Source organism: Arvicola amphibius, chromosome 2, assembly GCF_903992535.2.
Source record: "Arvicola amphibius chromosome 2, mArvAmp1.2, whole genome shotgun sequence".
Lineage (NCBI taxonomy): Eukaryota > Metazoa > Chordata > Mammalia > Rodentia > Cricetidae > Arvicola > Arvicola amphibius.
In genome coordinates, this window is record NC_052048.2 from 145,852,350 (window position 1) to 145,880,314 (window position 27,965).

Genomic DNA, 27,965 nt, shown 5'->3' on the forward strand with positions numbered 1-27,965 from the left:
GAATAAACCCAATTTTTCCCCTTTGAAAAGGTCTGGCCATGGCTGGTAAAATGTCTCAGTAGGTCAAACTCAAGGATTCACCTATCTTTGCTTCCCAGAACTGGATTAAAGTTGATTCTATTTGGGATTTTCAAGTGTTGCTTCAGTGATATTTTTTAACTTAATTTTTAATGATTCTTCGGGAATTCCACATCATGCACCCCAATCCCTCTCACCTCCCAGTCTCTCTATATCTGTGCCTCACCCCCACAACATCCCCCAGAAAAATTTTTAAATATAGAATAAAAACAAAATGACATTTTAAAATCATAATAGTATATTTTGACATTGACTACAGATGGAACATCCCTCTTATACTTCCAATTACAAAAGTTTCAGTTTCCTGCTATCATACTGAGTTTCCAAAGTAATAGAGAGAAAATTCCAGAAAATAATTTAGGGAGAAGTGTCTCATGGAATATTATAAAGACAAAATGGTATACCTAATGCTTATAATTTGAGGAAAACGCCAAATATTTTCATTTTCAAACGTTGATATTTAGCAAATCATTTTTACTGGATCTTAACCATTTAACTGTTTAGTATATTATTCTGGTCAGTTTCATGTCAACTTGACACAAGCTGGAGTCATTTGGGAAGAAGAAACCTCAGTTGAGAAGATCCTGTTACCGAATGGGTCTGTGGCGCTTTTTCTTTATTGATGACTGGTGTGAGAGAGAGGCCCCACCGCAGGTAAAGGTCCTGTGAGGGTCATCCCTGGGCTGGTGCTCCTGTGCTCTGTAAAGAGACAGTCTGAGCAAGTCATGAGGAACAAGCCTTGAGCTGAGCTCCTCCATGGCCTCTGCATCACTTCTTGCCTCCAGGCCCCTGTCCTGACTTCCCTGGATGATGAACTACAAACTGCAATATGAAATAAACCTTTCTTCCCCAAGTTTTTTGTTGTTGTTGCTGTTTTGTTTTGGTTTTGGTTTTTTGGCTATAGAGTTGTACCATAGCAGTGGAACTAACCAAAACATCTCTTTGAAGTCAAAATTACGAGGAATTATCTTAAAAGCAATCTTTTAAATTCTATAGTTTGTGTAGTTTCTGTGAGCAAAATGGGCTTTTATGTGCCTTCCTTCTGCTAACTCTTCACCCCTTACCCCTTGTGTTTGTTTTTTGCAGTAAGATCTTGCTTTGTAGCCCAATCTAGCCTTGATTCCACTATGAAACCCAGGCTGTCTTGAACTTGTGGCAGTCCTCTGCCTTGACCTCTTGAATGGTGAGATGGTGTGAGCCACTCCACGAAGGTTGTTTTAATTTTAGAGATGTCTCCTTGTGTAGCCAAGGCTGCCCGTGAGTTTTTGATCCAATGTCACTTCCCCAAGTAGGAGGAATTCCAGGTGTGACACAACACCCAGCGCTCCCTTCTGATTGCTCTTTGATTCCTCAATTTGGTAATTTGCTATAGGGAGCTCATGGAATGGGAGTGTGTTCATTTTCAGCTGTTAATTCATACTCAAGTGATATACCGATTAAACTTCAAAAAATTTATTGTTACTACATATATTTGTGTGTGTGTGTGTGTGTGTGTATGTGTGTGTACAGAGAGCAGAGGACAACTTGTAGGAGTTGGTTTTCTCCTTCCCCCATGTGGGGTTTGGGGATTGAACTCAGTCATCTGGTGTGGCAGCAATTACTATTATACACTGAGCCACCTCACCTGATCTAAACTTCTTCATATATACATACACGAAGGAAAAAACAGGATTCAACACTCTCTGTGGTTTGGGAGCGTCTGGTTAGGGTCTTGGAGTACACCTCTGTAAATGAGGGGAGCTGACTATTCATGGAAAAATTCTGCAAGTTGCCCCCACCCTACCCTAGTTCATCTACCCTCTCTGAGTATCAGCACCTTTCTAGCTGGCTCCATGCAGACAGATGTTCAGTGTTTGGTCATTTTTAACTGCAGTAAAATTTTATTTTTTCATCCACTGAAGAATGTAGAACTGTTAAAGTTTGATTTATTGTTAACATGCATACTTTCCTCTTGGGACAGGCCTAGTTGTGTCCCCCACATCATAGGACAGAGCTCTGCCTCCATGACTGTAGTTAGAGGCAAGGGCCTGTAAATGGAGGGACCGTGGCTAAAGAGGCCTCAGGTGGGATCCTGACCTGATAAGAAGACACCCCAGAGCTGGCACTGCCATTTGTGGACACAGATCCGTCACTAGGAATGAAACCATCCAAACTTTAATCTGGGACTTTTGACCTCCAGGAGAGAATGGGGCAAACTGTAAGGCTCACAACTTGGTGAGTGCTGCAGTGCGGGATGTGGTGATGGAGCCGCCTCACTTGGTAGACACATGCGTGCCACCTTCCCAGAGCTGACGGGAGACCTACCAAAATCTTTCAAATGTGCCTCAGTAACTCAGACCCTTCCTTCCCTTGCAGGTGTGCATTCTGGTTCTTTCCGGATTTTTTAACCATACAACACAGTTACAGCAAATCTCCTGGAATCAAGGTCCTGTGTATTGCTAATATAACTTTAATTTTCTTCTCATTTTTTCAGTGTTTGAGAGGATCCACAACCTTGTACTAGGTAGCAAGCACTTTACCGCCATTCTACCTTGTTTACCTGACACCTATAGAATAGATTAGATATAGAATCTAGATTCTTCAGTGGTCTGACCTCAGCATTTTGTAGTCCACTGGCAATGTAGGAAAGAATCTGCTTTGTTTTACTTGTGCCCACTGTGGAAAATACCGTTTGAGTAACATAGTAAGAGCAAAAAAAATGCCATTTCAACTCCTGTTTTAATTTCCCTTCCCAGAGTGGCAGTGAGCTGCCTTTTGCCTGCAATGCCTGCTTATTTGTAGCTTTTCCCATCTCTCCATCAGATTATTATTTATACATTATTACTTTGAAAGCGTCTTTAGGGACAGTGCCTGTGTGAACCACTGCTGCAGTGTCGTTCCAGGACTATGATGCCCGTGTGGCTGGGCTCCTTCACACACAGACTCCACCCCTTTCACAGGGCATTTGGGGAGTTTTCTTCCCGTGATTCCTGCTTCTCTTCTATGCTTCCTGTAGTGGCTGTGTTGAGCGTATCTGTTAACAGGGCACCATAGGTCTGAGTCCAGCTCTCTCTCTTCCCCGGTGACCAGCAAGTCCTCTGTGCCAGCACTATTTCCTAAATCAGCCTGGTTCCCCTACTGTTACCTTAAAAACTAAATGTTTATTGAGTTTATGGCTGTTTTGCTTGCATGTATGTCTGTGCAATACTTACATATATAGTACCCAGGGAGGCCAGAAGAAGATTCCCTAACACTGGAGTTACAAATGGCTATAAGCTACCATGTGGGTGCTGGGAATCAAACCAGGATCCTCTGGAAGAGAAGCCAGTGCTTTTAACTGCTTAGTCATCTCTCCAGCCCAGTGTCTGTCACCTTTAAAAGTTCAGTTTCTGGGGGACAGAGAGGAATTGTGCACATTTTTTCTCATGCTGTGGATATTTTTATATTTTTATTCTAATTATTTGTATACTGCAATTTTGATTATTTGTTTTGCTTTTTTGAGACAGTATCTCATGTAGCCCAAGTTGCTTCAAATCCTGAATTTCTCATCCTCCTACCTCCCCCCTCAAATGCTGAGATTAGAGGTGTGTGCCATCATGCTTGATTTATGTGGTCTAGGGATTGAACATGGGGCTTCATATGTGCTAGTAAAACATTCTACCAACTGAGCCAGTCCCCCTGAAATCTATTAGAAATGTATATGTATATGTGTGTCTGTGTGAACATATGCCATATGTGTGGGTGGTGCGTAGAGGCTAGGAGAGGGTTGTGGGTCCCCTGGCACTGGAGTAACATGTGGCTGTAAGTCACCCCAATATAGATGTCAGGCATCAAACTTGGGTCCTCCAGCAGAGCCAGAAATGTTCTTAACTGCTGAGCCATCTCTCAGCCCTGAGAAGCCAATTTTTAAGTGCATTTTTATACTTTGAGTACACAGCATTTTGCTCATAGGGCACCCCTAGTTCTGTCAGATAAATCAATGAAGGAAGAAATGGTTAACATGGCTGTTACTTCTTTATCAGTTTCTGAAGGTCTTTTGGGACTGGCTACTTCTACTGTGGTGTGAAGCCTAGGTTTTAATGTTTTATTTTACATATATGGGTGTTTTCTTTATGTGTATGTCTATGCACTATGTGCATTCCTAGTACCCCAAGAAACCAGAAGAGGGTGTCAGGTCTCTCGGAGCTGGAGTTACAGATGGCTGTGAGCAGCTGTGTGGGGAGTGGGGAAACAAACCAGGTCTTCTGCAAAAGCAGCCAATCCTCTTAACCACTGAGAAGCCTCTCTAGCTCCATTGTGAAGTTTAGAAAAGGCACAGCAAATCATGGGGAAGGAGGGGGCCACAGGTCAGCTGTGTGACTAGCTGCTGTGAGTTGGATTTAGCTGGGGATGCCCAGGGTAATGAGGGAGCCACCTGTGAGATTGGAGGTGCCAGTTCATGAGCAAGGTGCAGTGACGCAGTCTTACATGAGCCCTTTTGTCCCGGAGAAGAATTCTGCCTTATGATGAGCCCTGCTGTCAGAGGGTAGGTCTGAGAAGGACCTCAGGGCACATCCCTACACATGCTAGGGTGCCAGGATCACATCAGCTAACCTGAGCATAAAAACTGGTAATGGCGTGTGTTATACACTGAAGACACAATGTCCTCATTAACCAAGGGCTCTGGTTAAGAAACAAAACCTGGCATTACTGCTTGAGCATGTAGAAAGACTAGATGCTCTGCTGCCTTCAGGGAGGCGGTAAAGACAGATGATTCAATACTCCTGAGCAGATAAAAATAATAATGATCGGCAGGCCTGAAACAGTGAGAGAGAATGAGAGATTATCGTAGCTTAGCGCAGAATTAGGGTTAACTAGCCAAATGCTGGCGATGCGTGCCTCTCATTTATAAATACAAACAAAGGCTGTGATTGAGCCCTGCCTGTGTGAATGGCTGCCGGGGCTCAGCTCCACTGACCTAAATCTTCTCTTGGGCCCTGGAAAGGAGAAGCCCCTTCCCTGTCACTGTCTGGGAAGGTGTGGCTTTTCAGGGCTTTGTACCTTGTGGAGAAGGTGTGTAGGTCTCTGGGCACAGGGGGTTGTCTGTCCTCCAGAGCTTCACAGCAAAGGGGAATGAGATGAGCAGCACCTTCCTCTTCCAGATCCGGAAGCAGAAGATTAGAGCTGAGGGTGGCTCACTGGAGGACCCAGAGGGAAGGGAAGTTTAGCCCAGCATCTTCTAGCCCCTACTCAGCAGGATCCTTGCCTGGGTTCATCCCAGTGATCACATAGCTGTGGCCTTGTGTGTCCATGTGGCTCCACTCTTGCACCCATTACGTTGGCTTCAGAACGCATCCTAACACAGGACCTCGATGTCACCATGCCAGTGAGGCCCTTTCCCAAGCAGGTGCACCCATGAGTGTAAACATCAAGACCTGAGCATATGCTCTATCAGAGAGCTGGATGACCCAGACAGTACACTGGTTCCATGGGGCTGAGTGGGCTCATCTCCCAGTGTATTCTTGCAAGGTATTCTTGGGTGGGAGGTGGGGGGAAATGAACCCAGACCCATTGCTGCTCAGACTTTCCTGTAGTACTGTGGGGTGAGCACTGCCTCATGATGGCTGTGGCTTCCCACCATCTCTGCTGGTCAACAGTATACCCCTCCTCCCTCTGGATGATGTCCCCATGGGGAACAGACTTTAACATTGACCTTGATGACTCTTCATGAAATGCCACTCCCTTCCGCACCATTCCTAACCTGTCTGGGTGTGTGGCTGCATGTCATGTGTCCTTTATCTCTGACCTTTGAGTCTGTTTCTGGTACATGACTGTCTGCTGCCATTTGGCAGAAATGCTTCTGCAGGCTTGGCATTAGACACTGCACTAAAGTCTAAATACATAATGCATCTAACCTCAGATTTGGTAATTCTGTCACACTTAAAACAAGCTGTCAAAACCGTCTGGCATGACTTATCCTTAATAAATCCCTAGTCTTGTTAATTGCTCCTTATCCACAGAATAAGAATCGTGTGGATCCACAAATCGGGTAAAGAACGGAGGATAATGGGGAAACATTTAAAGGATTGCCTGTTTCTCCCTCGGGGTAAAAGGAGCTGTGTGGCACAATGGGCACAACCATGCCCTGGCACATATGCATGTAATAGATGTAGTCTGGCTCTGGATCTGCCTGTTTGCAGGGAAACAAGAGTACTAATTGTTCTGAGGGAAGAATGCATCCCCAATGACGTTCTAGAGCTGGGGCCACAGGACAAGTGTACTAGGATGGCCGGGACTGGCTTGCTGCGTGACTAGCCCAAGAAGGGAACAGGGCAGTGAAGATCCTCACAGGGAGCATTCCACACTCCACAGAGGGACCCGGCGCCTTCTTCCAAATCTGCAGAGGTGCTCTCCGCTGTGGCCTCTGATGCTCAGGGTCTTTGGCATCTGGTTGGCCCGGCTCATTTTCTGCTTTTAGTATATAAACTAGGCCTGTGACCATGGGCAAGAAACTTGGCTGCAGAGGTTGTTTCCCCTCTGTGAAGAAAGATGAACGGTTAGGATGGAGACCTTCAGAGGCCCCTGGTCCTACCAGTCCCCTATCATACCCAAAAGACAGGCAGGGGACTTCAGCAAGGAAAGAGTCTATGGAATAAAACTACTAAGGGTCTCATTGGTCCACCCAGGGGAGTGAGTGACCAGTAACATGACTCTGATTTCTTGGTCTATGACACAGTCTTTGACCCTCACTTCTCCAGGTATACTAAGGGCTATGCCTGTGGCTGTCGGGAACGATTCCTTAGGCCATGCCAAGATAAGCAGCTTGGTGCTCTCAGGTACTTGTGTGTGTGTTCCACACATGTGGAGCGACAGGTGTGTTTTCCAGGAAGGCATTGCTGTTTGGTATCTAGAGGGGCCAGGAGACTGCAGCAGGACGATAGGATGACCTCACACATGGGACAAGGCCGTGTTATACTTGGGGTAAGGGGAAGTTGAGGTGCAGAATGTGAAGTCCCCTGAAGAGGATCACAGGGTTAGAGCGGTGTGTGTAGCGTTACCTGTGGAGACTGAGAGTGTCACCATGACAAGACACACCCCGCTGCACCTCTCAGCCTTCGTTACCTGTGGAGACTGAGAATGTCACCATGACAAGACACACCCCGCTGCACCTCTCAGCCTTCGTTACCTGTGGAGACTGAGAGTGTCACCATGACAAGACACACCCCGCTGCACCTCTCAGCCTTCGTTACCTGTGGAGACTGAGAGTGTCACCATGACAAGACACACCCCGCTGCACCTCTCAGCCTTGGGCAGTGTACAAGTGAACATAACCGCACTTGAGTGGACTGGACACGTACCTCAGTGTAGCACTCTTGCCTAGCATATGTGAGGCCCTGGCTTTAATCCCCAGTGCCTCAAAAAAGATCTTTTCAATGCTGAAATGTAAGTTCTGCACGCTCTCCTATCGTGAAGTACCTCTTCCATGCCACCATGGGATCTTTGCACACTTCCCAAACACAAAAGGCTACTCTTAGCCCAGGGCTCTCCACAAGCAGTCTGCGACCAGGGCTCTGCAGGCCACCTTCAAGGCCACTGCTCTGCATGTGGTTTCAGGCCCAGGCCATGGTGCTGGGGACAGGACTCACTTCATTTTCTCCACTGCCGTGACTCCTGTCTAACCCATGTTTTTCCTGCTCAGAGCGCGGTGACCAGGTGCGACCTTCAGGCTCATTGGGGTTGACTCTCTATCCAGAATAGATTTCCACCCCTGCCCCCGCACTCTTTGGTTCCTGGCACGGGAAGAAGTTTGGTCTTGCCAGTAGGAATGTGATACTGATCTCTGTCTCCATCATCCATAGCACAGAGCTCCTGGTGGAGATTTATCCAGTGCACTTGGTGTTTTCAGTCATGATTCTACCTGCAACCAAGAATTCTCTCACCTGAACTAAGTTACCTGGAGTATGAGCTAGCAAGGCAATTGCATTTGTCCGAATGCAGCGTTAAGAAATAAGAATGTCCTAGGCTGTTGCTGTAATAAAACACCATGGCCAAAAGCAATGTGGGGAGAAAACGGTTTATTCCAGCTCAGGGTTGCACATCATCATTCATCACCAAAGGGCGCCTGGGCAGGAACTGAGGCAGAGGCCATAGACCAATGCTTACTGGCTTGGTCCTCTCAGCTTGCTCAGTTCATTTTCCTAGACCCCTCCCCCAGGTCTACCTGCCCAAGGGTAGACCCACAATGGGCTGTGCCCTTCCACATCAATCATTAATCAATAAAATGCCCCAAAGACTTGCCTACTGGCCAATCTTACTGAGGCATGTCTTCAATTAAAACCCCCTCTTCCCAGATATGTCTAGGTTGTGTTAAGTTGTCAAAACACCAACCAGCACGAAAAAAGTCAACATTATTTCCCAGGTTGCTAACCTTAAATAGTGCAGAAAGCATGTTGTTTGAATAGAGACAATGGTTTCACATCTATTGCCTGAAATAAACCACTAAAGTTAAACTTCGGTTTTGCTGGGACAGCCGATACTGGTCACTAGGGCTGAAGAATCAGCTGAAGAGACCAACATTCAAACAAGCATGGTAAGGAGCTGGGTGACAACAAAGAAAGTGACCTCGGGCCACTTCCCAGAGGTGCTGAGACAGGTCTTCAGGGAGGCCATGCCGCCATCCAGCCAGCATGGAAAATGATACCCAATTCTCCTCTCTCTCTCTCTCTCTCTCTCTCTCTCTCTCTCTCTCTCTCTCTCTCTCTCTCTCTCTCCTTCCATATCCCTCCCCCTTCTCAGCTTGATTGGCTAGATCAGATGGAGGGTTAGGGAGTTGCAGTCAGTGACCTGCTGGTGCCTGTTCCTCTCCAGAGCGAAGAGAAGCCATCAGGAAGGACCTGCTCACTGCTTTGGTTTACGTTTGTTTACCCACATCTGTTAGCCAAGTTCCTTCTCATATCTCACCCAGAAAGACAGCATTCAAGACAATGCAAGTGGAAATGCGTGTGAGACAGAGCAAGTGGAAATGCATGCGAGACAATGCAAGTGGAAAAGCACACGAGGCAGTGCAAGTGGAAATGCATGCGAGGCAGCACAAGTGGAAATGCACGTGAGTCAGAGCAAGTGGAGATGCATGCAAGGCAGTGCAAGTGGAAATGCATGCGAGGCAGTGCAAGTGGAAATGCATGCGAGACAATGCAAGTGGAAAAGCACACGAGGCAGTGCAAGTGGAAATGCATGCGAGGCAGTGCTAGTGGAAATGCATGCGAGGCAGTGCAAGTGGAAATGCATGTGAGACTGATGCCCCCATTTTGGTATCTACAGCTAGAAATAGTCCCTGATAAAAGAGCCCAGCAGTAAGACATACCGCGTGCACAGAACACTCAGAGCAGTGTTACTGATAACTTTTAAATGTTATCATCCCACTAAAATATCTTCAAATTAAGGCACTGGGTAATGAGCTAGGGATTATTGGGGGGCATCTCATAGGTTTTTGTTTGTTTGTTTGTTTGTGGTGTGTATGTGTCTGTCTGTCTGTGGCTCGGTACACACGTGTCATAGCACACACGAGGAGGTCAAAGGACTCTGTTTTCTCTTCTAATGCTATGGGTCCAGACGACTGAACTCAGGTTGTTAGGCTTAGTGACAAGGATCTCTACCCACTGAGCCATCTCACCAGCCCAAGGTCTTCACAAAGCACTCTGCTGATACATGTGCAGACTGTGGAATGCTGGGAGTGTCTGGGTCACTGCTTCTGTGTGGGATGGAGGGTGGAACTTTGTACTTACAGGTGAAGCCTTAGAAGGAACAGCTTGGCTCCTCAGGATGCTAAAGTTTCAAATGGATTTTTCCCTTCATGTCCGTCTTGGTTAGGGTGTCTATTGTTGTAAAGAGACATCATGACCACAGCAACTCTTATAAAAGAAAACACTTAATTGGGGCTGGTTTACAGTTCAGAGGTTTAGTCCATTATCATTATGGCAGGAAGCATGGCAGCCCACAGGCAGAGAAGGAGCTGAGTTCTACATCTTTATCCATAGGCAGCAGAAGGAGACTGTATGCCACACTGAGCATAGCTTGAGCATATGAGACCTTAAAGGCCACTCCACAGTGACGCACTTCTTCCAACAAGGCCACACCTCCTAATAGTGCCACTCCTTATGGGCCAACCATTCAAATACATATGCCTATGGGGACCATTCCTATTCAAACCACTGCATAATCTGAATCCCATTACTGCAGTAATGCTTGTGTTTTCTTAAATTCTTGGGTAGTGAACACATTGACTGTGTGACAGATAATCACTAATGGCCCCCAAAGAGATAAACAACAAAGACAAAAGTTATTTAATGAAGACAGGTTAGCTTTTGTTGGGGACATGGACATAGATTGGGCTTGTCCCTTTTTTTGTTTTGTTTTGTTTGTTGTTGTTTTGAGGCTGGGTCTCCCTGTGTAGGCCAGGCTGGCCTTGAATTAATAGAGATTTGATGGAGGAGTGTCTATGTGCCCGCATTCCATCTACAGAGATTCACCTTTCTTTGTCTCCTGAGTGCTGGGACCAGTGTGTGACAGCTGACTCCTTATACCTCACACTCACCCTATGCAAACCAGAGGATATGGTTTCTAGAATAGTATGAGAGCCCAAGAGAGCACAAATAATCCACCCACCAGCTCCCAGGTGGTGACACCCACCCTTTCCTATCTGGAATTGAACCTGTCTGTTCATGTACTGGTCTTTCTGAGACAAACGTCTGAACTGAGAGGAGACATGACCACCTAATGTTAAACATCAAACCCATGTCTCAAGTCCAGACGTCTGGAAGGACAGAGTCTGCTAAGAAGCCTTTCCTGAAGACAGTAGGAAGGCACAGTCACGTGGGCGCCTCGGCTCAGGGCAGTGGTCTCTGGAGAAGCCGAGACACTGGCAGGAGCCAGGATGACATGAGGAGAGGTCAGACAGGGCTGGAATGTTCAGTTCTGTAACGGCACCAGTGACGTCACTGCAGGGGCCAGGGACTGCTGGAGACCCCTCCCATGCCTCTGTTTCCTGTTTTCAACCGTGAGTAACCCCCAGTCTGTTCTTTTACAACTTTCTGAGAGTGGAACCCAAGCCCTGGCTCATCCAGGGCAATATTCTTCTACCAGCTACACCCAAGTTCTAAAAAAAAATTTTAATTGATTTTTATTATTGTATTTATGAACATGCGTGCCTGGTGTACATGTGCATGAGTGCACACGTGTGCCATAGTATGTGTATAGAGGTTAAAGGACAACTCTCAGCAGTCACTTCTCTTTATCATGAGGTTGCAGGATCCAACTCGGGCTTTCAGGTTTGTTGTGACCTCTGAGCCATCTTGCCACCCTAAACTCTTTGTTCTTGGTTTTGATCACCTCACTCATGCTATGGTGTCTCACCTGAGTCAAACTCACAAAACAGTAGGTTGCCTGGCCCTCCACATGGGCTGCTCTCAAAACTGAGACATCTTTCTTCATGTGTCCAAAAGACAAGGTTCGGATTCAGGACCTCTTGGTCCTGGACCTAAGTGGCCCTCCCTCCAGGCTTTGCTGGCCTGCTCTTTCCAGGTACATCACATGAAAAAAAGTAAATGAAGCCGGGCGGTGGTGGCGCACGCCTTTAATCCCAGCACTCGGGAGGCAGAGGCAGGCGGATCTCTGAGTTCGAGGCCAGCCTGGTCTACAAGAGCTAGCTCCAGGACAGGCTCTAGAAACTACAGGGAAACCCTGTCTCGAAAACCCCAAAAAAAAAGAAAGAAAGAAAGAAAGAAAGAAAGAAAGAAAGAAAGAAAGAAAGAAAAAAAGTAAATGAAGTCACATCAGAGACCAGAGAGATGACTCAGTAGCTAAAAGTGCTGTTATTGTTCCAGAGACCAGAGTTTGGTTCCCAGCACTAAGTTGAGCAGGTAGCTCCAGTTCCAGAGCATCCGCTCCCCTCCTCGGTCTTCCGTGGCTACCCATGTGTGTGTGCATCCACACAAGAAAACATGCACATACATACACATAGCACAATATTTTTAAGGCACAGCAGAGACAGCCTCTCCTACCCTTCTGCTCTGACAGACTGATATGCCTGAGAACCTCACGGAAAGCTGATGCTGGTCCCAGAACACGCTTGGGAACCAATGATTGACACCCATCCCAGAAACTCTCACACCCTGAGAAGCTAGAGAGGAAGGGAGAAGACACTCCCAGTGAGAGCTTTGGGGCACAGAGGGTGGCTGTGTGCTCATTAGAGCTCACCCACAGCTGTTCTTGTCAGGATGCAGGGCATGGCATCCCCTCCCTACCATTTGTCTGTGAAGAGCACAGAAGCCCCCCACTCTCCTGAAATTCGTGTCACTAAAGTGTGCAAATTCTAAGGCAGTCTGTGCCCTCAGCCGAGACTGTCAAGACTCTGCCTTTGTCAGTGTACCTGGCTAATTGAATGTTTCATCAGATACACAAAATGGTGTTGCTATGGCCCCACTGACAGAGAGAATTCTGGGAGACCAAAGGTCCCTGGCAGCCTTATCCACAGTTTGGTAAGTATAGTCTGACTAGATTCTTGTATTTAGGTCAGTCCCCAGCCCAAGGCCCCTTCCCCACAAGGCTACACTAAGGACTGATCTCAGAGCTTCATGAGGCAAGCAGCGCCTTCCTAGGACTTGGCCTGGAAAGCCAGCTACCTCTGCATTTGTGAGTCTTTTCAGCCCACTATCACCTGCCCCTTGGATTTGTTCAGTGTGCTGGGCCTGGGTTATAATCAGCGAGGTGGGAGCTGGGCCTTCAGGATCCCTGTGCCTTAGCTAGGTCCCCATAACAAAGTCCCTAGTCAGCTTTCCTGAAGTGCGAGTTGAGAGGGCAGCAGGGCTAGCCCGCTGACATTCCTCTCTTACAGATGCTGTCTTCTCTCCGTGTCACCCCTCAGTGCATTGTGTCTGATTCTCCTCCTCTTCATCTTGTTTTATTTTTTGAGACTGGGTCTCACTGGGTAGCCTTGGGTAGCCTGGAACTCACTGTATAAATCAGGCTGACCTCGAACTCATAGATAACCGCGTGCTTCTGTCTACTGAGGGCCTGAGATTAAGGGTGTGTGCCGCCACAACTGGCTCCGATCTCCTCTTCTTGTAAGGAAACATATATACAGAGCAGGGAAAGGCCACCCCCAAATATATCCCTTAACCTTGGTTCCCTCTTCAAAGATTCTATCTATAGATGCGTCATGTTTTAAGGCCCTGGGGTGTGAATTTGGGAGAACACCATCTAGCCTTCACCTAAGACCCACTCTGCCCTTTAATAGGGCATGACAAGAAACAGGGGCTGCTGAGGTTGGTTGAGAAACAGAACTCAAGGACACTGGACTATGTCCAGACAACAAGGTGCCACCACAGTGCAGGAGTGCTGTCAGGGCAGAGAGAATTGCCAGGTCATCCTCCTGAGAGAGAATCTCCTGAGGCAGACACGTCTGACCACACTGAGGGCCAAGCCGTGGAACTCCCACACAGCCATGGCTTTGGTAGAGGTCACAGTTGTCTCAATCAGATCACAGAGGTTTCTAGAGGAGTCTTCAGACCTGAGGTCTGGGTTAGGGGTTAACCTTAGTTTCCTCATTTTTTATGCTTTTAATCCTTTTGGATTTTTGAAAAGGAATAAAATGGAAGTGTTACTCTTTGTATTTAAAAAAATATGTTTTTTTAAAGAAAACTGTCTCAGCCAGGCCTGATGCCTAGAACTGAAATAGAAACACTTGGAAGGCTGAGGCAGCCAGGCTGTACAGGCAAATTTTAAGAAATAAAGATAGATAGATAGATAGATAGATAGATAGATAGATAGATAGATAATATCTAGATAGGTGACAGGTAGATGATAGATTGATAGATGATAGAGTGATTGATAAATGATAGATAGTAGATGATATCTATCTAGACGATAGGTAGATGATAGGTGGTAGGTAAATAGTAAATATTAATATATAAGTAATAATATATAAATAGATGATAGATTAGATGAATAGATAGATTGGTAGTTGATTGATTGATAGGTGATAGGTAAATAGATGATAGAGGGATTGATGGGTAATAGATAGATAGATAGATAGATAGATAGATAGATAGATAGATAGGAAGGAAGGAAGGAAGGAAGGAAGGAAGGAAGGAAGGAAGGAAGGAAGGAAGGAAGGAAGGAAGGAGAGAAATGATTCTTTCTATGACCTTCGGGAATCAGGACACAAGGCTGGCCTTTGCAAAGAGGCCAACTCTACTATACTGTAGAAATGTCTCAATTCAGCCCAATCTGAGCCCTCTACTCCATCTGCTTTCTGCTTTTACTAATGAAGATAGTCTGCAAGAGGCAGGATTAGTATGTGGGTGGACTAGGGAAGTTGCTCAGTCTGCCTACCAAGATTCCTATCGTGTGAAGGGGATCAGGGCTCATGTTAGTGACGTGAATACCCAGAAGCCCTGCTGTCCCTAGGTCCCTTGGACAGGGAAATGAATGGCACAGGAACATAATAAAAAGGAGTGTAAAAAGGCCCTGTTCCAACTTCTGGTGTCCTCAGGCTCAGCTGGAAGCTGGGAATTAGCCACTCATTCACAGAACACAGGCTTGTTCTTAGATATGGAAGAGCCCTGTGAACTGAGGGCTTGAGGCCAGGATGGTGGTGTGGAGGCCAGGTGATCAGGGACTCTGCTCAGTGTGAGGGAGACTCCAGCAGTCTGCCGCAAGCATTCTGCCTGCAGTTGTCACTAGCATCACCCAAAAGCCAGCCTCGCAGTGCCCTCAGGTTTATTGTCAGCTAAGAGGCCAGCTGGTGTTCTCTGCATAATTTGTGCGTGTGAGTGTGTGTGTGTGTTCAAATGTGTTGGATATGTGTGAGCACATGTATATTTGTGTGTTGCATACCTACATGTGTGTGAGGCATGTCTATGGATATGTGCATAGACGTTATATGCTTTCCCTATGTGGAGGCGACACATTTTAATTCATCACTCAAGTCCCAGACCTTCTTCATCTTAGACTTCCCATTCTTCACCAGGCAATCTCACCACTTCCTTGCCATGTGCCAATGACAGGCAAAAGACAAAGCTGAATGATGCCATAGTAGACTCCCAGCTGTACCTCTGCCCATTGTCTACATTGGATCACACTTGGCAGAGCTGTGTTAGCAGACAGCTGGGTAACCACAGAGAACTTTGCAGTAACAAAATACTGAAAGACAAGTTTTAGTTGGAAGGTGTGGAATATTCCTTTACATTGTGTGAATATATGTCACTGTAATTGGGTTAATAAAGAAGCTGACTGACCAAGAGCTAGACAGGTAGAGGTGAAGTGGGACTTACGGACAAAAAGAGAACACAAAGAAGAGGAGGAGTCTGAGAATCAGAAGGAGACTAGGAGAGAAGGAGATGAACTTGCCCTACTGAAAAAAAGGTACCAAGCCAGGTAGCAGAATGTAGTTAAGAAATATGGGTTAATCTAATGTGTAAGAGTTAGCTAGTAACAAGCCTGAGTTATTGGTCGAGCATTTATAATTAATAATAAGTCTCAGTGTGGTTATTTGAGAGTGACTGTCAGGACACAGAGACACTCTGCCTACAGGAAGACATCTGTAAGTTAAGGAGCAGCAACAGTGCTTAGGCAATCTCTGGCAGCCACACCATAGACATGGCCACACTACCACCAGCTGATATCCACTAGGAATATATTCTAGTTGATTCAGAGTTGTTGACAGGAGCTGTTCCTTCGGTCCTGGCTGTTCAGACTCGAAAGAATCACACAGAAACTATATTATTTGCAATACTGTTTGGCCAATCACTTAAGCATATTACCAGCTAGCTCTTATATCTTAAATTAACCCATTTCTATTAATCTGTGTATTGCCACATGGCTGTGGCTTACTGGGTAAAGTTCTATCCAGCATCTGTGTCTGACGTCTGTCTCCAGTGAGGCTAAATGGCTTCTCGCTCACTCAACCTACTCTCTCTATCCTCTCTCTACTTGGAACTCCCCCCTTGCCCTATTCTGCTAAGCCACTGGCCAAAACAGCTTTATTCATTAGCCAATAAAAGCAACCCATAAACAGATGACTTCCCACACCACAGAATCATAAAGAGTCTTTAAGAAGATATGTATTTGGAGCTGGAGAGATGGCTCAGCAGTCAAGAGCACTGGCTGCATTTTCAGCGGACTCTGTTTATTTTCCAGGACCCATATAGCAGCTCATAATTTTGCCCTCTGTGGGCCACACATGTGGTACACAGACATGCATACATCTATACACATAAAATAAAGCAATAATATATTTTTTAAAAGTCTGTATTTGACAAATGTGTTTGTCTACATCGTAGATAAGGCCTAGTAATTATTTGGTAAATGAATAAAAATATTATTATTTCTATTAAATTTTGATTTTTTGAGACAAAGCACTGTAGCCCAGGCTACCCAGAAACTTACTGTGTATCCCAGGCTGGTTTCCAGCTTTCCTCAGCCTTAAATAAACTGAGTCTTGTCCTACACTGGTCTGCAACTGCCCTGGTGAATGCTCTGGCTTTCTCCAATCAGGAGCTTTTGAAGCAGCAGACTCTCCATACTGCACTAAGTGCAGGACAAAGTGAGGCGCATAGAGACATTGTGCCTGAGCCTTTGCTCACAGGACTTCACAGAGGTTGGAAATTGGCCGTATTTTGTATGGGTAGCTATGCTTTTCATTTTATATAATACATTCAAAACTTAATAGGTTTAAAATAACTATTCTTAAAGCAGAGTATTTTTTAAAAAATGATAAACCTAATAGTGATGACAATTTAATATTTCATAATGAAAGAAACATGCTTTTTTTTAACTTGAGAAGTTGAGTTAGATAAACCCTCCCCCACTCCGTGATCATTAATGCTGACCCACAGTGTGGTTCTTTTCTATTCTCTTCTGTCATTGTCAGTTGAAGATAACTCCAGAGTAAAAAATGTGCCTGAAGTCTGGAGGGGAGGTTCCCCTAAATCACAGGGTTCTCATTTTGCTACTAATTTTCAACTCCTTGAGAATATGTTACTAATCCGTAACCCACATACTCTAATGATAAGGACAGAAAACACTTGCAAAAATAGCCTTTCAAATCAGAATGGCTTGTTTCCATCATTCAGATGGTAAGAAATGGTTTTCTCGAAAGCAAGGATCCTGTAGCAGTTGCTCACAGGCCCACCTGTCCAGTCAGGAAGTTTGAGGACTCTTGAAGCACCAGTGCTGAGAAATGTGTGATGCTCCAGTTACTCTTCAAATTTAGGCTACCAGAAAAAAAAGCTCTCTTATCAGTTGGGCTTGGATGTGACCCCCCCCCCCAATATATCTACATATAAAACTTCCAGTTATATATATGTTTATATAACACACACACATATATACATATATATAGCTGAAAATCCATCAACTTTTATTATTTCTCATCAAACTGAATTCCTTCAGATTTGTAATCATATTGTCTAATGAAACCAAACAGTAGACCAATTTACATATTATATGAAGGAGTGTCATACAACAAACTCATAGCAGTTAATTAACATAAAAGCTAATTATGTGTCTCATCAGCCCACAAGAGTTTCTGAATCCAAGCCTAAGGTGAGCAGCTGTAACTTTTTGCATCTAAATATTGACTTTAAGCTAATACCACTGGTGGTTCCATTCTTTACGGATGAAAAGTTAGCAGTTAAACTGGATCCAATGTTTGCTACAAAGCCCTTATAATTGCTACATTAACCAACCCTGGAGAAAGGAAAACCTTTGCAACAATAAGAAATGATCAGCCACTAAGCAGGTTAAGTGCCAGCTTCACATCTGAAGGAAAACTACAAAAACAGTCATGAAGATGAATGAAGTTTATTGGCGACTGTCAGGCTGTGAAGGCAGAGAGGGGACGCATCGCTACTAGCGGATCCACGTCCATTGTGCTGTGACATAATTGTATTCCTGCCTGGTTGTGATAGCTATCAAGCAAGAAATTTGCTACAAGATTAACAGAGACACAGTAATGAAAAAACATGGAGCATGCTGTAATTGGCCGTTATTAAAGTGTAGTCATAGAAGTCTGTAAGGAACTCCCTCGCTGCAGACTCCTGGAGAAACCCAAGCCAGAACTTTGCTTCCGTTTCAAAGTTGTGGTCTGGCACCTCCTATGCCCCTTCTTCCCCTGCTCGCTTCACAGGCCCGTGGTTAGGAGAAGCCTAAGGTGGTGGGGTGGTGTCTGGGCAGTGCATATGCCACACGGGACTTAGAGGTGAAACTGGGAGGTGTCGGATTTACTTTCAGGTTCCCCAGGATAGTGAGGACACGATATTGGATCACGTTTACATTTCTAACATTCTATGGGAGTCGCCATAAATCAGCAAGAAAACTGTTCGAGAAGCCTGAGCCTGAGCGGGTTCTCTACTGACACAGGGGTGGTGACAGCGGCCCTTTCCATTCATATTTTAATGAGGCTAGTATCTCTGAGACAGTCCGTGCTTGGCGGAGGCGAGGTTCCTGGAAGATCACAAAGGGAGTCGCTTTATTGACAAGTTCCATTCAAAACCTTCACTGTGTACAAAGAAAGACTTGGTTCTTATTCCACTTGTCTCAGTACTAATGCATTCTTACAATTGGAACAAATTTTTTGGGGGGTCGATTATTCTATGAACAGTCTTTAAATTTACTAAAGGTAGTGGTTCATTTGAGTGGAATCATATTATTGTAGGTTTTAATGCATGTATAAAGAACTGTGATGAGAAACATCTTTTAAAAATATTCTTCCAATGTCCGGTGCTCAGGGATTTTAAGATAAAAATTTGAAGACTCTTCCGTAAAATAACCTCAGCACCCTCATTTTGGGAAGGCTCCCTTCCATTTTCCAGAGGAGCTTATAGTGTCCTGTAAGACTTCAGCCAGCAACTGCGCCTGGTTTTAAAGACTCCTGCAAAGGACTAGCTAGCTAAGGCTATTCAAAACCTGTCAATCTTCAGCCTTTAAAAAAAAATCTGTAGAAATGCACGCACGCACACACACACACACACACACACACACACACACACCCCAACCTATTCGTGTTAAAGCAGGGCATCCAAAGATTTAAGGTTGTGCTTTAAAAACAACTCACAGTTTTGCACACTGTGGAAGACTTTTTACAAAAAATGCAACCTAGGAAAATTTTGTCAAAGTTCTCAAAAGTAACGTGTAGGAGGCTTCCATGACTTTGCCCGAGACTTACAAGGCTCAGCAATCTTCTGCACAAGCTCAGAGTATTAGGTCAATTTGAAATGGGAAGAAAAACAAAACAGTTTCTAGGGAAGCGACTAGAAACGTTAGTGTGTGAGGACCGTCTTGGCCTGGTAACAGGACTGGGTTTCCCAGGGTCCTCTTCCCCATCCTGGGCCCTCCTCCAAAGCCCTGCCCCACCCCCATGCATAGAGTCCTGTTTCTTTTCTGAAGGGGTAGGGAAGGAGGTGAATTTCCCGATTGCTATTAGGATTTTTGTTTTGTTTTGTATTTATAAACGATCCCACCCTTCGCTGTGACTTAAAAATCCTTCTTTGTGGACAACTAGAAACTGCCATCTATCTGTGTCAGTTAAGGAAAGACGCTCAGCACACTGGCACCACTGAAAACGCCGGCCAGACTTTGTGTTAAAGGCCCGCCTTGAGTCATTAACGTAAGAATTCCATTTTGCAGATCTCTTGCCTTTCCCTGTGCCCCACTCCCACGCCAAGTTTACCGAAGTGTCCATGAGCTACTCGATTTTCAGTTGAGTCAGTAAACCTGTGAATTTCTCTTTTGTAGCTGACAAAGTTTGAAAAACTTAAATAAAATGCCAGTTGTGATTGAAAGTGCCCTTGTAGAATTTTCGTTTTCTCAATATATTTGTATATATTTTGGTGAATTTGAAGAATTTGACACCTGCTGCGGAGTGTTCTCATTTTAGTTCGCAGACGTATTCAATTAATTGCTTTTGCAAAGTCAGGGCCTTAAGAGTTCCTGACCGCCTGAGGTTCACCTGGGCCGCAGCAGGTGCGGGGCGGTGACCGGGCGCGGTCCTGGAGCTGTTCCTGCGCTCTGCGTAAGCGCACTCCCAGGGTCGGTTTCTGGTGGACACTGAGGGTAGCGGCGACCTGGGGGTGTTCCTCACGGGCCACGCCGCCCGCGCTTTCATGTTAATTGCGGATCGGCTTTGCGGCCAGATGGCGGGGAAGCACCGGGACCCTTTGTGCGCCCTGAGCGCGCCTGTGAATGTCGCGCAGTCGTTGGCACCGGAAGGGTTCACACTGCGTGTGAAAAGGGACAAAGGGGGCTGGATATATCAACACTGCAGAAATCGAGTTCATTTGTCATGCAGCCCCTTTCAGCGCGGTTGTCATGCAAACTTCCTTCTTTGATCAGCAGAGGATGGAGAGGGAGAAAGCGCGCAAAGCCGCGGGCCCGGCCGGGCGCCCTTGGCGGCTCCACGCCCCTTCCGGAAGGAGCCGCGGGGACCAGGCCTCCTGCACCTTGACCCGTCTAGACGCCGCACGAGGTTTTGTCTCGGTTTCCAAGGGCGCGGGGTGCTCTTTGACCCGCGCCCGGGGTGGAGGTGGTGGCACGGAGCCCGGCGCGCCCCGGCAGGTCCGGGAGGGAGAGGGGCGCCCGGGACGTGCGCCAGCTGTTCCCAGAGCAAGCCCGGGCCTATGAGAGGCGCCCCGGGTCCCGCTACCTACGATCGCCTCGGCGTAGACCCGGCACAGCGGGCACAGCAGCCGCAAGATTCCCGGAAGGCGATGGGGGCAGCGCGACGTGGGATGGGCAGAAGTGTGGCTTCCCCACAGAACTGATGCGCTATCGACGCCCCCATCTCCTCCCATTTTCTGTGCTTCAGCCTCTACTCAACTTTTTAAAATGACATCTATACGTACAGTTTCTAGATTGTTCAGTTTCTTACTGTCCACTGACAAGCATATTATTTTTCTCGCTAGAATTTAAGCTCTCTTTAAGCTACATAAAGAACGGTGCAGCTGCTTTCCTTTGGAAAGCCGACCTTCCACGCATTCACTGGACTCCAGTGTGCGTAGGCAAGTGTACTGGCTGGTTCTGTTCTTCTTGTAGGTTCCCCTGGCCCAGTCCGAGGCGTTCCTCGTGGACCTTTTGGATAAAGTGTGTATGCGAATGAACGATTACCAGCTGGAGGACGACCCAGTGACCAAGCAGAAGTATTTCAGGAGATACGCTCCGAGAAAGGGAGACAAAATATACAAAGAATATAAAAAGTTCTTCTTTTATTCTGATGCCTTCAAACCTTTGAAATTCGCGGTAAGCACCCTCCTAAGAGTCTGTTGGGGTCTCCTTTTTCTGCCTGTGGCTACTCTTGAGCTGTTGATGAGCAGTGGACATTCAAGTACATTTACATACCCCAGTGTCCTGTGCTGCCCCACTGCTTAAGTCTTGACTAAAAGCTTAGGGATTTGGCTTGGGAGTCATCTCAGGGATCGTGGCAGCCTTCAGTGATCAGTGGGGAGACTGAAAGGGGTTTTATGGACGGTGCCCTGTGTCCCCTGTCTGGTAACATTTGCACATTGTTTATCAGGACATTCTGCTGGTGTGGGGTGACCTCAGCCTGTCTTGTTTTGAAGGGACTGAGTCTCAGACTTTCACCTAAGGAAGGGCAGAGGTTGTGGTTTCTAGGCTGAAATCCGAATGGAGGCCAAGAGTCCTTTTCAAGTATTTATAGCTCCGTGTTGGAGTGGTACCCACAAGATCCTCTCCTCTAACCCCCACAGGCTTCTCAGGAAGAATGTTTTCCTCCAGTTAATTCCAGTTTTGTTGCTCAGGCTAGGCTACATCAAGCCTTAGGGTTAAGAGCACAACCCCACATTTCCTTCAGCATAAAGTTGATTTTACAAAAAAGTTGGCCTCTGGCTTAGTAGGGTGTCCCTGGCAAAATAAGTTACAATGCATTTTCCCTTACTTAATGCTGTTGAATCACACAGTGATGGGCAGGACTGTTTTTTTGTTTTTTTTTTTTTTTTAAATAAAATGCATTAAGTTCACACAGTGGCCAAAATGTCAGGCATGCTGCAGCCCCAACATGGGGCTGTAGCTGACATTTGGAGATTTCATTTTAATTAAAAAGTGAGGGCAATAATTCAAGGCTAAAAGCCCCATGGAACCCGGATGGTGATGGGAGTGTGTTTGTCTTTCACAGGTTTTAAATAAACACATTATAGTGGAATTTAAATATTTTTGAATGCCATTTAAAATTCTTCGCATCTTGCTTAATGAACTCGGAGATGGTTTGCAAGTCTCCAGTGGATGGCCATCAGTAACCCACAGTTCCAAAAAAGGCTGCCTGATAGTTCTTGACGGGAGAGACACACTCCAGGCAGAATTTAACACTTTCAGACCCCACAGCAAATTCGTGCTTCCTCCTGCCTGAAGGGTGAACTTCTTTTATTTTTATTTTTTATTTGCTTTGGAAAGCAAATGCACGACTTGAGCTCCAGTCCTAAAGGTCTGCAGAGAAACTTCTCCAGTGATGGGAGGTGCAGTTGTTATGATGGCTGAGGAGCCTCAGTTATCTCAAATTTTCAAACCACAAAGTGAGTTATTCTGTTAAATTGTAAGAAAACCAATTCATCCATTTCCAGGAGACATGGTCTTTCAAATGTTGAAGGAAATAGGAGAGGAAAACTTTCAGTTCCTTCCTGTCTACTGCTCTCCAGACTTCAGGAATAGAAACAAACATAGCCAGCCATTTTCTTTCCTTCTTCCTTTTTTCTTCTCCTCTTCCTCCTCCTCTGAGGTTTTCCAACAGAGTAATCATTTAGTTAAGTCTCAGGAAAATGATACAATTAGCATTCCTAGAGGAAGGTTACTCTTGTGCAATGATGTATCAAACCAAAAGGGCCGAGGAAAATGAACTTTCTTGGTTACATGCTTTCCTGTGTTCCACTACTAAAATGTCGCTAAGTCTGTGCTAATCAGGGGCCCTGCCCATGTGCCCCTGCTCACACGTGTTGCTATTGTGTTTCTGCAGTGCGAAGCCATCATTGAAAAGTATGAGGATGAGATTTTCGCACTTATCGCCCAGGAGGCACACCATCTAGCTGACATGCTGTGCAGTGAAAAATCAGGTACTGTGTCTGATGTAACACGTGCTCCCAGCCTCACTCGCCCGCTCTCACTCCACCTAGCACAGCTCATCTGCAGCCTCGCCAGGCTGCCTCCCTGCCAGCCGGGCTCAGCTCCCACTCAGCTTCTGGGAACAGGACCCCTGTGCCAGAAAGCAGAGCTACTAAAACCCAGGCTGGAGTCTCCTCTGCTGACTTTCCTTCTCTGTTTTTTTTTTTTTTTTTCAGAGCTGGGTGACCCCCAAAGCCCATGGCTTTAATTTTAAAGTCCTAGACGTTAGATTTTTCTTTCCTGGCCCAGGAAGGGATGTGCTTTTAATAGCTTAAGTATTTGTTCTAACAACAGAAGGTGAGATTTTTATTTTGAAAGAAAAAGCATGAAAGGTTTTGCTTGTTTGGCTTGAGGGTTATATTGAATTTTTTTTTCAGGTTCTTTCACCTAAGTATCTATACCTAAAACATTTTTTTCCTGTCTCGACATGTTTAAATAATACTTGCTTCATATTTTAGACACATGTATGCCTACTTAGAAGCTAAGAAAAAAAATGAGCAGAACATTATCTACTGTATACCAAGGTGACGCCTGTGATGGCCAGCCTTTCCTCCGTCTGCTCAAACACACCTCAGCCCTCATTCTGACACGTTTAGACAGAGATGAGAACAGAGTGAGTCTGTTGAACAGGGCTTCTCAGCTGTCCTAGGCAGAAAAGGAGTGAGTATATATGAAGACAAGGGTTTGACCCAGTATAGTGCCCTGTAAGCCATGCAAAAGCTTGAGGTCGAATTCGGCAGATATTCACAGAGACATATTGCCACTGATATATCAAAGGAATATTACTGTGTGCTTATAGCTATATGTTGATGCCATTAAAGGTTTCTAAATAAGAGGGCCACATACTTTACACTAACGAGACTGTTTTCTCTCTTTGAGCAGACAATAAGGTTGCTTTCTATCTAAAAGTCCATTTTTGTGGGAGCTTGTAGAAAAATGCAGTAAAATAACATTGAGAGGATTGTTTGATAGCCTGAGATGTTTCATATTGTTATATAATGATGGAATTGTGACATTCACACAAGTTCAAAGCCATACTTCCCAAAGAAAGGCTTCCAGTCATTTCGGTTGTGTTAAGTGCATGTTATCTAGTAGTGCACATACGATGAACAAGGCTTGGAATCTGTTTGCTAGTTTTCCCTATAAATACCTGAAACAGCCCAAGTCGCCTATGAGAGACACCAGAGATGACTACATGAAGACTTAGACATTCCAGAAAGACGTGAGGGGTGTCAGCCACTGTCTCTTGGAGTCACTGTCCTGAATTAAGATTCTAGGGAGGGAAGACTACTCCCAGGTCCAGTGATCTGACTCAGTTTCAGAAATGTTAGCACCCCCTCTTCATTTTCTGTATAGGTGTAATTGGAAATAGAAATGAAAATATAAGCGTGGAGGATAAACCTAAGAGAGACATGTCGGGCTGCTAATGTAACCGTGAACACCAGACGACTGCATTTGGTCGCTTTTCAGCTCCTTCCTGCCAGCAGCTGGGCTGTGCAGAGCCGAAGGCCACTGCTGTGCTTGGTATATAGATAGAGCTCTTTCTGGCTGGGCTTCTTCATGAAGCTTGTGATGGATACAGCAGCTTATACTTAAGCCAAAAACTGGGGCAACTTCATGCTTACCAGAGTCTGAGCACCTTTGACCCTACCGAAGCAGGCTAACACCGTGAAAGCAAGGTAGACTGTTCTTTCAGACTGGCATAAATGATTGCCGGAAGAAGTTAAAACAACATCCAATGATACAAAGGCCATGCTGCCACCCCAATCTTTTGTTCTAGAGGCATCTCTTCTCTAAATAATTATTTGTCTCCCTAAAAGCAGTAGGTGAGTGTTTCCCCTATTCTGAAGATAGCATCTTGTATGGAGTGTATACTCATGGAGTCATTATTGGCTAGTGTACAATTGCCTAATGTCCAACATACACACAGGGAGTATGTCACACACACGTGCGCACGTGCACAAACACACACACACACACACACACACACACACACACCTCACCACACCGCAGAGCTAACCTGGGCTACGTGGACTCTGTCTCAAGAAAAACAAATTAGCAAATAAATCGCAGTGAATGCAAACGTAACAAAGAAGTGCTATGATTTAACTCATGGGACGCTTCAGAGTCCCGTGGCATGAAAGGTGACATTTGTGTCATGGAAACACTCACTCCCGGTGCCTTAAAGTGTCATCTACAGCACAGTGCAGTGGCCTTTCTACCAGAGCAGGGGACCAGCTGTATTCCAGAGACCCGGTGTGTCCTGTGTTAGGCCACTGCTTTGCTGTGGTCTTGTCTCAGCAGTGTAAACTGGGTCTCAGGGCTGTGTTCTGTATGTCAGTGTGTATATGGGGTGGGGAGCACACCACACGGAAGACTTCATCCCGAGAACTAAGAAACACTCATCTATTGCTCACAGGGCGATAAATAGTTATTTAGAAAATAGATGTTTCTAGGGCTAGAGATTTGCGGGAAGCTTACTTTCCATACCTAACACATACACACTGTCCGTATGAGTTTTACTCTTTCCTGCTCTGTCTAGATTGCCTCCCTCCCTTTCTCTGGAGCAGAGCAGATGAGGACACAGTCCAACTCTTCAATGTGTCAAGGCTCAGTCATTCGCCCTCATGTGCAGGCACACATGGGGAATGATGGAGAAGGCCTGTCCATGTCACAGGGTGGCCGGGTTTGAATTATGAAGTACCACACAGTGAGAACCTCATAAGTGCTGGTGTTACCTAATGGGTGGGGAAGATCTCAAGTGGGTGCCGCTGAGTTGTCATGCACTGGTTAGAAGAAAGGTCACCGAGCACACTCTGCTTTTGGTGTAAGGCAGAGGAGCCAGGCTTAGTCCTCGTGTCTCTTTTTTCATAAACAAAAGGAAAAAGAAGTAACTTCCCTATGTTTTCCAATGCATCTTCTTGTGGCCTAAAACACCTGCATCTCCTGAGGGTCATTTTGATATCTTGAAATCAAGATGACTGAAATCGTGATATGATATAGAACGTGATTCAAACTCCAACTGTGTCCATACAAGGTAGAGGGCACAAGGCTGTGGATTGCAAGTGAATGGCTACCCTGGTATCCTGGAGATGGAAGGGTCTAAATGGAAACCTAAGGGTGCTCTATATTAATCACTCTGTGCTAATATCCAACCACAACACTTAGAAACATCTTAACCATGGTGTAATATAGCAAGGATCTAGAAATAGTCAGCCAACATTTAAGTGGATGAATATCCTTAATTTTATGACTTCTCAACCCGAGAGGGAAAACTTAGATTCTAACATCACATAAAAAATCATTACTCTCAAAGGCTAGCATGTTTCAGATAAGTCACATAGCTAAAGCAATGTGAGTCAAAACAGCTAGTGCCTCCCAAGGTCTCTGCCAGCATCCTCACTCATTCTCACTGTGAAACACCTGCTTGAATCTCCCTACAGTACTGCCGCACCTGTGGGGGACCTCAAGAGATGCTTGGTCCTAAAGACCGGAAGATGAGATGAAAGTTGTTGGGTTGGCCTGTGAATCTTTCTGGAAGCTGGGCTCAGGATCCAGTGGGGGTGTTGGATATGTGCTCCTTTCTACTTTTCCGTGTACTTACATTTATTATTTTTTAACAAGGAAAGCTTTAAAATGTGCTGCCACCGGTGTGGGCCTTCTGTAGAGGAAAAAAATGACTCAGAGACCTGGGATTTACTCCTTAGTGACCCTCTTACGTTTTTTCCAGATCTGTGTGGCACTCCAATCAATGATCCTGAACCCTAGGAGTGAGGAGTGGAGTCACAGCCCCGAAGGTCACTGTGTGCCTACCGTCGTGTGACTGCCGTGATAAGGGATTTCATCTCATGTCTGCTGCACTTGTCTCATGCGTGATATTGGTTTGAAAATCTCTGACTTGGCATCATGACAAACCCCAAGTCATCTCTTAGGTAGAAAGGAGTTTATAAAACTAAACACCCCTCTGCATATCTGGATGGAAGCTGGGTCAGCAATAGAGCATTACATTTAGCTGTGGGAGAAGAAAAAAGGTGAAGCCATTTCTTAGAGTCAGTAGGGAGTTAAGAGTGGGTATGAGTGTTTCGTAGCAAATGTGTCTGACACATCCTTATACGGTTTGCTGTCTGGAAAGAACTTGGTATGATTTCTCAAATATTTGCTCGACTACAAATTCAAGGCATCCACTTGCAACTAATACCATGGGTTGGTTATTCTGGAAGGTTCTGTATGGTACTTGTAAATCCACTCCTCTCAACCAGGAATGGGTCTTACAGATCTAGATACTCTTAAATTTTAGAACTTTATCCCTAAGATTAGTAGAATAAGCCAGCCTTTAAATCTCAGCACCTGAGAGGCAGAGGCAGGCAGATCTCAGTGACTTTGAGGCCAGCTTGGTCTACAAAGTGAGTTCCAAGACAGCCAGGGCTACACAGAGAACCTGTCTCAAAAAAAGTTGGTTAATTCATTAAAAATAAATGAAAAGATTCAGGTAAACAGCTAAAGGAGGAGGGTGAATGGCTAGAGCCATGGTGACTGGCCATCATGCCGTCTTTCCTGGTTACACTGTGCGTTCAGATGATTCCCAAGGCTAACTCGTAGTGGGTTTCAAAAGATATAGCACTGAGCCTTCTTTTTTGTCTTGCTTGACTCTCTCTTGGTTTGTTTTTCCCTCATCAATCATAGTGTGGAGATTTTCCTACCTCCTGATTTCTCACTCTTCTATGGGACTTTTATTTATGTATTTATTTTTGGATGTAGAAGGAAAT

At 45.5% G+C, this 27,965-nt stretch overlaps 1 protein-coding gene across 1 annotated transcript in view; it reads left to right on the plus strand.

The window, feature by feature from the left end:
- Cnpy1 (canopy FGF signaling regulator 1) overlaps positions 1-26,967 on the plus strand; it is a 35,598-nt gene extending 8,631 nt beyond the window's left edge. The window contains exons 2-4 of the mRNA XM_042054591.1: positions 21,127-21,330; positions 23,054-23,150; positions 26,930-26,967. Of these exons, the coding sequence (XP_041910525.1) occupies positions 21,127-21,330; positions 23,054-23,150; positions 26,930-26,967 (339 nt within the window). The remainder of the gene's footprint in view (positions 1-21,126; positions 21,331-23,053; positions 23,151-26,929) is intronic.
- Positions 26,968-27,965: the final 998 nt, after the last annotated feature.